This window comes from Pinus tabuliformis, chromosome 8 (genome assembly GCF_031772625.1).
Source record: "Pinus tabuliformis cultivar Carrire ecotype Pingquan chromosome 8, CPIR1, whole genome shotgun sequence".
In the NCBI taxonomy this organism is placed as follows: Eukaryota; Viridiplantae; Streptophyta; class Pinopsida; order Pinales; family Pinaceae; genus Pinus; species Pinus tabuliformis.
Window position 1 is genome coordinate 259,798,530 of NC_142294.1, and position 15,720 is coordinate 259,814,249.

The window sequence follows — 15,720 nt, forward strand, 5'->3', positions numbered from 1 at the left end:
AGGGCCTTAGTGGGAAGGTGGTATTTTACAGAGATAGAAGAAGCTGAGATGAGGCAGTGGCTGGCAAAAAAATGGAAAATCTTGTTGGGTTATGTCCCCATGGTGGTGAGGCTCATGGGAGGCTAGTACAACTTCCATTTTCTAAGCAAAGAGGATCTCAGAAAAATCGTTGCAATGCCATGGGTCAAGGACCACAGATTTCTGGCAATGTATGCATGGTACGTAGGCTTTAATCTGTTGAAGAAAATGCCCAAAAACAAGCTTATCTGGGTTAAATTGCCCGGATTACCTTTAGAATTTTGGATGAAGGAAGTATTTACCGATATTGGCAATGCCATTGGTAAGTTCATATATGTTGATCCACGATGTCTGGGAGCCAGGGATAAAAGGATAGCATGGGTCCTTATAGAAAAATATTTTGGCGAGGCCTTTTTGGATCACATTGAGTTAAGGTGGGAGGACATAAATCTCACACAATGCTTGGATTTTTGGGGAATTCCATTCTGGTGCCTCAATTGTCACCAAATTGGACATTTAATAGCTAATTGTCCCAAAGCAAGAGGAGGGTGGTGGCCTTCGTGGGAACGTAAAGGGACTCATCAAAGGCTACAGAAGGAGAACAAGTCGGAATGCCTCTCTCCACGTCATGGATATGCCACGAAACACATTGGAAATATTTCGGGCTCAGGTAACTCCATTCACACTAATCAAGTTTTTTTTGAGCCCTCTCCTCGCTTTATAAAAAATGTTTCTACTCCTATTCATGTTCACTCCTCCTCCCTGACATTAGAATAGTTTAGCTCTTATATTGGTGTTGACTCTCCATATTAGGAGCATCATCACCTTCTTTCCACTCTAGCCATGCCTCCGCTATCGGTGCTGTCACAACACACTACGGTCGATATTCCATCTACCTTTTATGTTATGTATACTCAAGCCCAAAGTCTCCATTCTCTTGCTACACAACCAAATTCTCCCATTGCTAAATCTCCCGCTCAAATATCTCTGGTCTCATCACCAAATAACTCTGTGGACAATGATCTCAACTTCCTTCTTCAAAGGAAAACCCTTGACCTTAAATCACTCACTATTCATAAGCCAAAGGGTTTCGAGTCACCTGTAATAAGCCCTACTCTACTGAGAATATAACTATGAGACGTATAAATAACAGAGGCAGTAGACACTTCAGAGGTCATCTGCGCCAAACACATACAACCTTGACAAACTTGATGTCCCTAATTGATATCCCCATTTCTCTCCCATGTCTCCCAAGGCACTTAGAGCATGTGTGCCCTCTAACAGGATCAAATGAACTCCATTCTATCACTGAATATCAGGGGTTTGGGGGCCCTTCCAAAATTGCTCGCATTAAGAGACCTATTTGTTTCAACACATTCCAATATTATTCTCATCCAAGAATCAATGCATTTTCCATCACAAGTTTTCGACTACTTTTGGAGGATGTTTTCGACATGGTATATTGTGGAAACTGATGCCACAGGCAGATCTGGGGGTTTAGCAGCTTTCTGGGACCCAAGATGGGCAAAACTGAAGGCATTTTCCTGCTCGGCGGGTATTTTTCTAGCTGGTAGCATCAGAGGTATCCTGGGAAGAACACACATCCTTAATCTGTATGCTCCTTACAAAGAGCGGGAATGTTTTTGGGATACAGTGGAGGAAACTGAGACCCTTCATTCATCTTCTCTGATTTTGGCTGGGGATCTTAACTATACCTTAGGGATCGAGGAGCTATGGGGGCAATCTAGGGTGGTGGATAAGATGGCACAAAAGCTAAGGGACATTATTTTCTCCTACAACTTAATAGATATTTGTCCACCAAATAATGCCCCCACCTGGGATAATGGAAGAAGTGGAAATAACTATATAGCAAAGAGACTTGACAGATTCCTTGTACAAGAAAATATGGTGGAAAAGATGGGGGATGTAAGATCTCACATTATTGAAAACTATGTATCAGATCACCACCCAATCACTCTCTTTTGGTGCAATACTGATATAAGAGTCGGTTTTCCTTTCAAGTTTAATAGAGTTTGGCTTGAAGATATAGATTTTGATTCACTTATTTGATCATACTGGCTGGAAAGAAGAGATACAGAGGAAGACCTTTCGTATACTGAAAGGTTCATGAGTAGGCTTCGAAACCTTAAAACAGAGGTAAAAACATGGGAGTGGAAGAAGAAGGCAAATCTGAGAATGGAGTTGATAGATATAGAGGAGGCCTTAAAGACACTGCACAACCAAATGGCCACCCATTCCCTTTCTGCCAATGTAAGGGAGCAGATCCATTCTCTCGAAGTAAAAAAGAAGAAGATTTGTCAAGAGAGACGACTTGGTGATTGAAAAGTAGAGCCATCTGGATTAGTGAAGGGGATAAAAATACCAAGTTCTTTCATCGCTTTTCCAATCACAGAAGGAAACAAAACACAATTTGGTAGATGAGTGATGGTGAAGGGAACTGTTATAAGAAACAATCGGAAATTACAACCTTGGTGGTTTCATATTTCAAAAAAGCATATAAAAGAATGGAAGTGGAGGAAGCAGACTCACAGGTATGGGCAGTAAATGAATACCCTACAATGTTTAATGAGGAGGACAATGTGGAGTTGTATAAGGAGGTTAAGGAGGAGGAACTGATCTGGGCTATCAAATCAATGAAAGGAGACAAAAGCCTGGGTCCAGATGGATGGACTGTGGAATTCTTTGCCCACTTCATAGACATCTTTCTGGAGGACCTACTACAGATTATAGAAGAATCTAGAACGAAGGGATTCATACATCCCCATTTAAAATCAACCTATATCTCCCTTATTCCAAAGAAAACAGAGGTGGATACCTTTGTTTATTTTCGCCCAATATCACTGTGAAATATTACATATAAGATTATATCAAAGATAATCGCCAACATAATAAACACATCCTTATCAAAATTCGTCTCACTAGAGCAATATGGTATTCTAAATAACAAAATAATACCTAATGTTGTGGTTGTCGCATAGGAATGCATGCACATTATGAAGAAAAAAAATATGAATGCAACAGTAATGAAGGTGGATCTTAAAAAGGCATATGATTGCTTAGATTGGGGTTATCTAAGACTGGTCCATCATAAAGTTGGCAAAAAAAAAACATGGCATAATGGATTATGGGATGTGTAACAACAATGCGTTATGTTGTGAGAATTAATGGATATCCAAGAAGGTACTTTGTTGCAGGCAGGGGACTTAGACAGGGATGTGCTTTATCCCCCCTTCTTTTCATACTGGCGATGGATGGCCTAAGCTTGAAAATTAAAAAATCTATGAACACAGGTCAATTTGAAGCGCTAAAAATCAACAGTCATATTTCTATCTCTCACAGTTTCTTTGTTGATGATATCTTGCTGATGGGTATGTTAAACAGACTTAAGTGGTATGCACTTTCATTAATTCTAAAGAAGTTTGGAAAAGCTACTGGTCTTGTTCAAAATGAACACAAATCCATCATCTTATATGGATCATGTAACCATGATGATATCAGCTATATCCATAGGTGCTTTGGGGTAAATGTAGTAAATTTAGACAATGGAATGAAATATCTAGGGTACCACCTAAAGCCAGGAAACTACAAAAATGCTGACTGGATGTGGTTAGTGGAAAGATTTCACTCCAGGATTAAGGGTTGGGAGAAATTTTTTTTATTAGTGGGAGGTCGTATCACCCTCACACAGTCAGTTCTTACGCAGCTGGGGATATATTGGGCACACTTGTTCCGCATCCCACAGATGATAATAAAACTACTGAACCGCATAATGGAAAACTATATTTGGTCAGGTGAAAGAAGAAGCTGCAAATATCACTTGGTCAAGTTGGAGAGGATTACTAGACCAAAAAATCTGGGTGGATGGGGTGTTTTAAATCTTAAAATTTTTGGATGGGCACTGATTTTAAAATCATTGTGGCGGGGCATCAACAGTAATGGCATATGGGGAAAGTTGATTCGGTTTAAGTACATGAAGAATAAAGATTTTACCTTTTGGATGAGACAAGGTGCAATTGGGAAAAAATGTGGATCTAAGATATGGAACAGTTTCAACATGGTCAAAGATATTCTATTCCAGAACATCTCATGGATATTTGGATCTGGTAATAGAATTATTTTGGGTAAAGACATCATTATAGGATCTAGTGAGATCCCACTTGGTACAATGGAACTAATAAACCACTTGAATAGAAAGGGCATATTTGTCCTGAGTCAGATGATCAGTGATTGGAATGGTAATATACCAATCTGGCTTGACTCCATCCAACTGAGCCTTACTGGATAGTATGAACTAGATTGGCTCCAACTTGTGAAATCATTAAAATATGTAGGTATATGTTATGAGAGTAAAAGGGACTACATCACCTAGGCTGGTAAAAGGAAGAAATCCAGAGAGATTGAAGTGGCGGATTACGATCTCAAATTATTTTTAAAGGAGCTACATGATGAGAAATTTTGTTGGTTTTATAAGTTTTGGAAAATTAGTATCCCCATAAAGATTATCATTTTCCTTTGGTTAACATGGTGGAATAAAAATCTTACATGGGAAAATTTACAAAAGAGGAATCATCATGTACCTGGGATATGTTATCTGTGTATGAAAGAAGGTGAGGATAATTATCTCTTATTCTTACATTGTCCAACATCTATAAGTATCTGGAAGCACTTCACCACCAAGATGTAGATTCCATACATAGAGATTAATACAATTGAGGAATGTTCAAAATGGTGGAGTACACAAAGCACAGTTGTTGGCGATCGGTCACTCTGGTTGTCTTCTGGGAGATCTAGAAACATTGAAACCAATTGATTTTTGGATCCAATAGATGGAGAGAGGATTTAATCTGTGAGTCCATAGAACAATGGTCTAAATTAAATCAGAGAGCTGGCACCAAGCAAAAATAGAAGGCAGAGAAGGGGATGGTACAAGTTACCAAATACCTGGCGAGATTTCTTGATGGGGCGGCACAAGGAGGGAGATGTGGTTGTGGAATTTGGCTAAAGGTGACAGAAGAACAAGAGTACTGGATTCACTGGAATGCAGGAGAGGGAACAAGTATGAAAGTAGAAGCAATAGCCTTATGGGGATTACTATGGTTTACCAAATTTTTGTATATCCCACAAATGCAAATATATGGAGATTCCAAATGTATGGTTGATCACATTTTGGGGAAGAATAATATTCAACAAAATTCTCTACAAGGCTGGCTGAAACGCTTACAAAGCCTATGGAGTAGTCTTCATCAATCTTCCATTCAACAAATCGGCAGGGTGCACAACAAGAACGCGGATGAAATGTCGAAAAAAGGATTACTAGACACAAAAGAAGGTATGCACATCTAGGTAAAAATGGGATCAACTGTGACAAAATTTGGAGGCATTAAGATGCTGGGATAGAGCATTAAAGTTCAACACAAAGGAGCAGAATGTCAACACAGATAAGTACCTTGCAAATTTCTTGTACCATTTTTTGTAAATGTTTTGTATATGGTCTTGTATAAAAAAGACAGATGAAAGATCAATTATATTTAGCTGTATGAAAAACACGTTCTATATCAGATGTGTATTTAAGCTTTCTCATTTCCATTGTGTGAATTTGAGAAATATTTTGGAAGGGGCAGATGCTATTGTAGGAGTCTAAATCTCTGTTTCTTATTAGCATTTGGTTGTAACTATAGAATGTAGTGAATTTGTAATTCACTGTTTAGTCAAAAAGTAGATACAATATCATAATTATGACGATGTTCTATCCATCATATATATATCTATTGTTTTAATCATAATATAAAACAGTCCTGGTAAATAATAAATAAATAAATGAAAACAAAAAAATTATTTTTTTTATGATTTTGTTTTATAATAATAATTTTTTGATTTCGTTAATATGCACTAAAACATTTTTTCTTTCACTTAATTAATTAATTTCTTTAAGATTTTCTTTTATAATAGGATTTTTTTAATGTAAAAGGGAATGGAAAAAGAGTTTGTGGTAGAATACTCAAGTGTATTGGTAGTTCTGTAAATTAATTTTTTTTGGTATGTTATTAGAAAATTATTTTATACCAATTTTTTTTAAAATAATAGTAAATTATTTAGTAAAAATAAAAGTCAATTGTTTATATATATATATATGAACCAATAATGATGACATTCTGGTTACTTATTAACATTTAAACTATAATAAATTTTATAAAATAAACATTATTTAAATTAGCAAACTATATATATTTTTAAATGTATATAATTTTCCTTATTAGTGTCTTTTATAATCAAGTAATCAATTTATTTTCTTAGAATCTTATTTTTTTTCACCAAAATCTTATTGCAATTTTTCTTTTTCATTGAAATTTCAATGAAGAAAGATTTACTATATAAGGAACAATTAAAGTTCCATATTTTGAAATTTATTTGATCACTTCAAAATATTAACTCTAATATCAAAATGTGATCTTCATTAAATAGAATAATACAATTTTATGACTTAGCAAAGATCAATATGCTTTGGATAATTTTAATATAGAAGAAGAAGGTGCCCAATATATGTAGCAACCTTTAAAACTATGTAAAATAAAAAAAAATTTAAGTATGTTGAAATATAATTACTTTCACATAAAGAATAATTAAAATTATACCTAATTAATATAAGAGGAAAGAGACGAAATTGTTTTTTATAATACATTAAAAAATAATTTGATTTTAACTTAAGCATGCTTGTGCATTTGCAAAGGTTTGAAGTATCATAGGTGAATTTTATATTACAACTTGATTAATTTTGAACAAAGATGAATTTGTGCCAATTTATATTATTATAATGATTCTCATTTTTTAATTTTTCTGTCTGATGGTGGTTCATTGTTTTTAAAATTTTAAATTTTAAATTCTAGAGTTAATTTATTTATATTACTTATTGAATATTTTCCATGGTTGTTGTGCTAAGTAATAGGGAAGGATGAGATTAAAATCAATCATCATGTTCCTTAAAAATACGTGAATGAGATTAAGATCTAATCCTAATTTTAATTGTTTTTTTTTTTTTTTTTTTTAATATTTCTAATAATAGCCAAGTGTCTAGGTGGTTTTCATTTCTTCCCAATATGATTATTTTTCTCCATTCTCTACTTCTAATTTGAAATGTTTTTTCCTTTAGTGTTTCATTTTTTCCTTTATATTTTTATATATCTCTATTTAAGGCCAAGTGTTTAGGTAGTTTCCAAATTCATCCTAATGAATTTGAGAAAACAATGTACCAATCAATTACTAGAGCATCTTAATATGCATCACTTATCATGTTATAATACTGCAATAAATGTTCAATAGGTTCCAAACATTGCACTGTAAATTATTGTTAAATTTAAAAGTAAAGAAATAAATTTCTTATAAAATGGAAATATACTATTGGATTTAAAAATATTTGTCAATGTTATATGTATTTTATTTTTTTAATGTATCTTTTGCTTGATTTATTTACAACACCATTCAACATCAATAGCTTAGCATGATTATTCTAAAACTTGTTTGCCATCCATGCATAATCCTCCATTCACATGCATGGATAGGGTCTGGTGAAAAATATAGATTTTCCATACAGCTCTATATAAATAATTGTAATATCCCCCAAGATTTTGTAAATAATTTATTTACGATGGTTAAAAGGAAAAGAAACAAACTGATGGATGATGGTACTACATGCTGTATAAATTGATATTTTATTATGAGAAAATAAATAAAATGAGTTCTTGGTCACGGGAATATTATGTAACTTCTGAGGAGGGAAGTTATGTTCTTTTTTTTGTTCTTTTTTTCTTTTAAATAAATAAAAAGAAACAGTTGACAACCCTAACTACCTCCCTCTCCACCGTGGGTGACTTCCGAGGAAAGGAAGGAAAGGGGAATATTGTGCGGTAGAGGACCGACAAAAGGCAGGAGAAAGGGAACTTGCCAAGTCTGGTGAGGACTAGATGGTAAGGGCGTAGAGCGCAACCAATTGTCAAGGATTGTTTGTCCTTGAGTGAGTGAGGGGGGGAGACTAGTCTTAGAGGACAGTCCCATGGTCGGGAGGTTGGCTAACTGCAAAAAGCAGAGGTGAATATTTCCTAGAATTACTTTTGGACGAAAAAATTAGGTACGTAGTGTTAACCTGAAATTTCATTGGTTATTATAGTGAACTGAAGAATTTCTTTTTGTAATTCAGTCTTAACAGAGAAATACAATTAATAATTGTATTAAACTGAAAGATAACCTCTGTGAGTTAGTTTCTTGAAGGTCATTTGGTAGAGTCATATGACCCTGAGGGTTTACAAATTAGGGTCGTGAGCAGGGGGTACCTTATATAGAATCATAATAACATTCCAACGTCTTATCAAATTAAAAATGGTTATGGGTTTAGCAATAACCAGTGCAATGTTCCACAAGAGTAGATACAGACAAGCAAACTCTGTAATAAGGAGTGTACATTGACATATAAACATTGAAACTGCGTCATGTAATGGAAACCAAACAGACAAGAGATGGTTTGCATTAATAACTATGTTAAACAGTGTAACGAGAAGAACTATGCAAGACATAGAAAGCCTGGAGGGTAGTAATTATTCCATTCTTGAGACTGTTTCATTGTAACATTGAGCGACAGTTTATGAGCTCAGGACCGAGGATTTTTTCTATGAACGATATAAATAAGGACCACCGCAAAATAGAGCCACAGTGCACTGTAGCCAAGGCTGAGCTAAAATGTCGTGGGACCACCATTCAAGAGTAGCACCTGAGCCTGAATAGGCCCAGCATCAACCTTTAGGCTGCCAGGACTCATACCTTGGTATCAAAAACCTACAAGTAAGATATTTTAAGAAAAAAACCCTAAGGAACCCGAATAAAGAATCTAACAGAGTGTTATTATGCCTACGACAGTAAGCGGATTCGAGACTGAAACCCAATATATGATACATTCACAGAACTGTGTGAATACAGATAGATAATAAATCATAGTTAAAGTCTACAGCTGGTCAAATCCGACCTCTCAAGTTAGAAAAATTCTCTATTCATCTACCACAAAATATAGATTCAGAGCATGTAGCATAGGAATAGTAAAAGAACCAAAACAATAATATCTAAAATCAATACCAAGTATTTTAGTTACATTGTAGTTATAAGAGAGAAGCATGCAGTGGCATGATTATGTACAGTCGTGCCATAATACTAAGGGCCGGTCAAGAACTGAGCTATGGCTTAAGCCAAAATTCCTATAACAAAGGAGATAGAATTACACATGAAAATCACCCGAGCACGGCGTTATGAACTTCCATATGTCTCGACAGAGCCATAGCCAGAGAATACCCCTTGCTAACCCTCCATGTATGAATAAACAAAGACATTCCTTTCGAGGGCTCGGTCGAAGGAGATGTGCATACCTGGAACCCCAAGACCTTGTGCAAGGGAGGTTATCCTTAGTTTAGAGTAGGCATCCAACCTGAAGCCGAACAACCCGAGCATGAAATAAAACAAGAAAATTGCGTCAGTATGATAAAATAGGAAAAATTGTGACAGATTAGAAAAGGAAAACATCTGCAATGAGTCGAAGGTTTACCTGAGTAGGGTGGAACCATCGTATACCAGACTCGTCTCTTAGGGTTGCAACAGATTATCACCCACGAGACCTGAGCACTGCAAACAACGAAGGGACGAGGTCACAGTTGTTGCAGAACCAAGGCATTGCTAACCTGGAAAGAAATCTCATAGAACAATTTCACCGCAAAGTAGATTACCTGAAGGGGGCAGTAGACCCGGAATCGCCAGCGGTGAACTAGAACCAAGAGGTCGACACTCCCGGCGGCATGGATTGAGCTGATCAGAGCTGGCCCCGTGAGGAGAAACCTCTCCAAATGAGCTCCACCACCCTAGACTGAGGCATAGGATGGAAACCAGAAGTTTGCGATAGCCATTGGATAGCAGGAAGAGACCTCCACCGTCGATGATGGCGGGACTACCCACGGCGATGGGACTCAATCTACCAGTCATGTACCGGATGGACAACCAGATTAATGGCACCCTCTCTCTACCATGTGAAGGCGGATGAGCTACCTGGCATTCTGCTGCCGCGTGGACAACATTCACATGTCACCCAAGAGGCAAGTAAATGAGCCTCGAGACTTTTACGTTGGGACTGGGGAAAAAATCTAAGCCGTATACAAATATGTGCCACAATTAAACATTAGAATTTCCTATGATGAATAAGGCCATGTCAACGAGCCATGTGTTCTGGAGAGGGTAAGGCATACCATAAAAATAAATAAATTGTTTAACCAGAGTTGGAGACATTACAATTGGTATCAGAGCCCAGTTTCAAAAACTGTGGCCTTTGGGAGTGTATCCTCATATTAAAATAGGCAAGGACAGATAAAAGTAACAGCATTTTATTCCAGCTTAATTTTACGAGTTATGTTGTTTTAAAAAAAAACAGTTAAAGCATTAATCATCCTTCTGTCACTTTCCTTAGGTTGACAACAGGGAAACAACAGACTACCAAGATGAGAAGAGCAGATAATGTCTCACACAGGTTTCCGGCAGGTCAAGGGCCTATAACGGTCTTGAAAATAATCCAGAATTATGGGTGCAGCTTAGAGACGAGGCCTGAAGTATGAATCACGCGCAATAGTTGAGACCGTACAAGAGTTGAAGAATGAAATGGCCCGTCTACGTGAAGACAATGCAAGATTAACTTTAGAGCAGGAAAGGATTATCAAAAGCCTATCTGATAAGCAAAACCAGCAACCATTGAACCCAAGTGCGGGGCAGCAAAGGGAATCTGAGGAGCAGGGTCACCATACAGGACCCGAAGGGACAGAAGGAAGGGAGGAAGAACAAGAGGAATGGTCTGATAATGTTTCCGAGTAGCACACCTCTAAAAGGCAACGTATAGAGCTGCAAGGGGAATTCCGCAAGATTAAACCTCTGCATTTTGATGGAGAATTGGAGGAAGTTGCTGAAGCATGGTTGATTAATATGAATAAATATTTCTAGCTATATGAGTATGACCACAACCTCAAAGCACAGTTTGCCATATTCCAACTGCAGGGAAAAGCCACCCTATGGTGGGAAGAAGTTAAAATTGTAAAAGGTGTAAGCGAGCAGAATATTACGTGGGAAAAATTTCAGAGGTACTTTAAAGAAAGATACCTGACTGAGCATTTTTAGGACGAAAAGGCTAGGGAATTCCATGACTTGCATTTGGGACAGCAAACTATGGATGAATTCATTACCCGCTTTACTTCCTTACTGCGTTATGTGCCTTATATTCAAGAGGAAAAGGCAAAAGTATAGAAGTTTGTCAGTAGTTTTCCCCTGAGCATGAGGGAAATAATTGAGTTTGACAATCCAAAGACCATGGATGAGGTAATGTGCAAAGATAGAATTTGTTACCAGCAAAGTAAACAAAAGGGAGAAATTTTGGGTAAGAAATGGAGTGATAAGAGAAGTAGCAAAATGACTGTAAATAGTAAAGGGAATCGTGGTAGAAATAATAAGAGTCTCACCAAAGGATAGCACAACAGAAATTTACAGAAGAGTTCGCTGCGATCAAAGCCTGCTAATGGATCGAATCAATGAACAGCCAGAAAGATGGATAGTTATGGGACAGCTAGACCCCCGGTGCAGTGTTGGGGCTGTGGTGGGCCCCACTACGTTAAAAACTGCCCACAGCGAAAGGGGACAGAACAGGTTTCCCAAATCCATGAAGCATCTACAGTTGGTGACGTAGGACGCAGTCTACTAAGAATTAATGCAGCCCTGGAAGATCGTCAGGCGGAGTACCAGCCGACCATGGTGGAATTCGAAGGTAAAATCTCAGACCTTACTGTAACTATTTTAATTGACCTCGGAGCCACATTAAGTTACATTAGTCCTAAGATTGTGGAGCAATGTAAATTGCAAACTGTTAAATTTAGGAACCCATGGTTAGTACAACTGGCTACAGGGGCCAAGCGAAGAGTACTTGCTAAGGTCGATAACTGTCCCTTAGAGATAGCAGGACAGTCAATAAAGGTAGATTTGAATGTACTTGCCCTTGGTTCTTATGATGTCCTTATTGGTATGGATTGGCTAGAAAAACATTGGTCCCTAGTCAACTGAAAAACAAAGACTATCTATTATAGAGATGAACTTGGTGTGAGGCAGGAGCTGCAAGGAATTAAGCGGTCATTGTAGATTCGGCCAATAACTGCCTCTTAATTAGAAAAATGAATTAGAAAGGGCTGTCGGATGTATGCCATCCAAGTGGGCTATGCTAACTCGAAAGATAAAACAACCACATTGGACAACATCCCTGTGATACAAGAATTTTCTGATGTGCTTCCAGAGGTAAATCCCGGACTGCCACCTAAGAGGGATACAGACTTTACTATCGAGTTGATATCAGGGGCAGCACCGATATCCCGAGCACCTTACAGAATGAGTACACCTGAGTTAATAGAGTTAAAAATGCAGTTATAGGAACTGCTAGACAAAAATTACATTCACCCAAGTGTGTCTCCTTAGGGGGCTCCAGTGTTGTTTGTTAAGAAAAAGGACGGGACCCTTCGCATGTGCATAGATTATTGTCAGTTGAATAAAATGACCATAAAAAACAAGTATCCTTTGCCCCGGATCAATGAAATCTTTGATCAAGTGAAAGGAGCAACAATATTCTCCAAGATCGATTTGCGATCAAGTTATCACCAATTCCGGATTAAGGAGGAAGACATAGCCAAGACTGCCTTTAGAACAAGGGATGGACATTATGAGTTTCTGGTGCTACCCTTTGGGTTAACTAATGACCTAGTGACTTTTATGTGTTTAATGAACAACATATTTCATCAATATTTGGACAAATTTGTGCTGATCTTTATTGACGATATACTGATATATTCCCGCAACATGGAAGAGCATAAGGAGCACCTTAGATTAGTGCTGCAAACCCTCCGAGAACACCAGTTATATTCCAAGTTCTGCAAGTGCGACTTCTTCAAGGAAGAAATCCAGTACTTGGGCCATATAATCACGAAGGAAGGGATCGCAGTAGATCCCGAAAAGATAAGGACTATAATGGAATGGCCGGTACCAAAGGACGTGGCAGACATCAGATCTTTCATGGGATTAGCCGGTTATTACAGACGATTTGTGGAGGGATTCTCAAGGGTAGCGTATCCTATCACTTCCTTACAGAAAAAAGGGAGAGCCTTCAGATGGACCCCGGAATGTCAAAGAAGTTTTGAGCAACTGAAGCACCTGCTCACCACTGCCCCCATTTTAAGCATAGCTGATCCTAACAAAGAGTATGTGGTGTGCACTAACGCAAGCAAAGAAGGGGTAGGAGGTGTGTTGATGCAGGAAGGGAAGATAATTGCCTATGAATCCAGGAAGCTGAAGGAACATGAGCAGAAATATTCTACTTATGATTTAGAGTTGGCAGCCATTATTCATGCCTTGAAGATGTGGCGGCATTACCTTATGGGAAGAAAATTCCTATTATTAATAGACCACCATAGCCTAACCAATTATTTCAGTCAACCCACTCTAAATGCTAGGCAAGCACGGTGGGTGGATTTCCTAGGTGGTTTTGATTTCGAGATCAAACATTTGAAAGGAAAAGAGAACCGGGTGGCAGACACTCTGAGTCGAAAATTACAAAGTTTATCTGAAATTTCTTCCAGTGAGTGGAGAAGCCCCTTTGCCGAGATGATTCAAAGGGTAGCGGAGTAGGATATGATGTATCAAAAAATAAAACATCAAGTACAACACTCTACGAGTGGAGAAAAATAGCAGGATTACACTGTGGATATAGCTGGAACGCTGTATTACAAAGGAAGACAGTATGTACTGAATCAAAACAGCATTCAGAATTTAATTTTGGAGGAATTCCATAGAAGTCATTATGCTGGGTACCTGGGATATCAGAAAATGGTCACAGAACTTCCGAAAGAATATTATTGGCCGGGTATGAAGAATAATGTGGCTGAGTATTTGGCATGGTGTTTGGAGTGCCAACAGATTAAGGCAGAACGTCAACAACCGGCGGGGTTGTTGTAGCCATTACCCATTCCGGAATGGAAATGGGAAACCATTTCTATGGACTTTATAACAGGGTTGCCTAAGAAAAGGAAGAATAACGATTCTATTATGGTGGTGGTAGACAAATTGAGTAAAGCACCGCATTTTATACCTGTGCAGTCTACCTACAATGCGGTACAAATTGCCCATATTTTTATGCAAAACATATTTAGATTGCATGGGCTACCAAGGGCAATAATTTCGGACCATGATGTGAAATTCACATCAGTTTTCTGGAAAACATTATTCACGGAATTAGGGACGTAGTTGAATTTCAGTACAACATATCACCCCCAAACCGATAGACAAACGGAGCGGGTAAAGGAGGTGGTGGAAGACATGTTAAGGGCATATGTGATGCAGCAACTGACTAAATGGGAGGAGTATCTGCACTTGGTTGAATTTGCGTACAATAACGGCTATCATACCTCCTTGCAAATGATCCCTTTTGAGGTTTTGTACAGGTAGAAGTGTCGCACCCCTCTCAAGCTGGGGTGGACTAGAAGACAAACTAATGTTAGGGCCGAAAATTCTCAAGGAAATGGAGGATATGGTCGAAAAGGTATGGTCTAACTTAAAAGCTGCCCAAGATAAGAAAAAGAACTTTGCTGACCGGAAGAGGAGGTTTAAAGAATACCAAGTCGGTGATCATGTGTATGTGCGGATTTAGGAAAAAAAGAGTACATTGCAATGGAGCGGGAGTGCCAAGTTGGCACCCCGATATTGTGGGCCATTCCAAATTTTAGCAAGAATCGGGCCATGGCTTACCAACTCACCTTGCCGAGTCACATACGAGTCCACAATGTCTTCCATGTCTCTGTATTAAAAAAAATACATGTATGATCCTAAACATGTGATCAAATGGTAGGTTGTACAGGTGAGAATTCTTTCCAGTAGACCAGCCTAAAGATTTTTCTTTTAAAATAAACTAATTTAAGATATTGCATGTTGCATGTTGAACCAGAAGGAGAAATCTTGGTCGAGCCGGTGAACATTCTCGACTGGAGAGAAGTGCTGCTGTGCAAGCGAGCTATTACGCAAGCGAGCTATTACGCAAATTAAAGTGCAGTGGCAACACTTTGGGCCTCATGAGGCCACTTGGGAGGATGAAGAATTCATGAGATAAGCTTACCCGAAGCTGTTTATAACTGAAGGACATCGGGACGATGTCCAACTTCAGGGGGGGAGATGTAATATCCCCCAGGATTTTGTAAATATTTTATTTACCATAGTTAAAAGGAAAAGAAACAAACTGATGGATGATGGTACTACATGATTCATAAATTGATATTTTATTATGAGCAAATAAATAAAATGAGTTCCTGGTCACGGGAATATTATGTAACTTCTAAGGAGGGAAGTTATGTTCTTTTTCTTGTTCTTTACAAAAAAAAAAAAAAAAAAAAAACAGTTGAAAACCCTAACTGCGTCCCTCTCCACCATGAGTGACTTCTGAGGAAAGGAAGGAAAGGTGAATATTGTGCGGTAGAGGACCGAAAGAAGGTAGGAGAAAGGGAGCTTGCCAAGTCTAGTGAGGACCAGATGGTAAGGGCGTAAAGAGCAACCAATTGTCAAGGATTGTTTGTCCTTGAGTGAGCCAGGGGG

General features: G+C 38.0%; 2 protein-coding genes across 2 annotated transcripts; both read left to right on the top strand.

Moving 5' to 3' along the window:
* Positions 1-174: 174 nt before the first annotated feature.
* LOC149235140 (uncharacterized) lies at positions 175-2,088 on the top strand. Its single transcript, XM_089368469.1, has 2 exons — positions 175-688; positions 1,502-2,088. The coding sequence occupies exons 1-2, from the start codon at positions 175-177 to the stop codon at positions 2,086-2,088; spliced, it is 1,101 nt and encodes a 366-aa protein (XP_089224595.1).
* A 9,561-nt stretch (positions 2,089-11,649) lies between these two features.
* On the top strand, positions 11,650-12,159 carry LOC149235141 (uncharacterized). The gene has a single exon (XM_089368470.1). It carries the CDS (start codon positions 11,650-11,652, stop codon positions 12,157-12,159), a length of 510 nt encoding a protein of 169 aa, XP_089224596.1.
* Positions 12,160-15,720: the final 3,561 nt, after the last annotated feature.

Coding starts and splice junctions, on each gene's coding strand:
- LOC149235140 (XM_089368469.1), top strand. CDS start 175: ATGCCATGGGTCAAGGACCACAGATTTCTGGCAATGTATGCATGGTAC. Junction 689..1,501: donor TGGAAATATTTCGGGCTCAG/GTAACTCCATTC, acceptor CTGATGCCACAG/GCAGATCTGGGGGTTTAGCA.
- LOC149235141 (XM_089368470.1), top strand. CDS start 11,650: ATGGATAGTTATGGGACAGCTAGACCCCCGGTGCAGTGTTGGGGCTGT.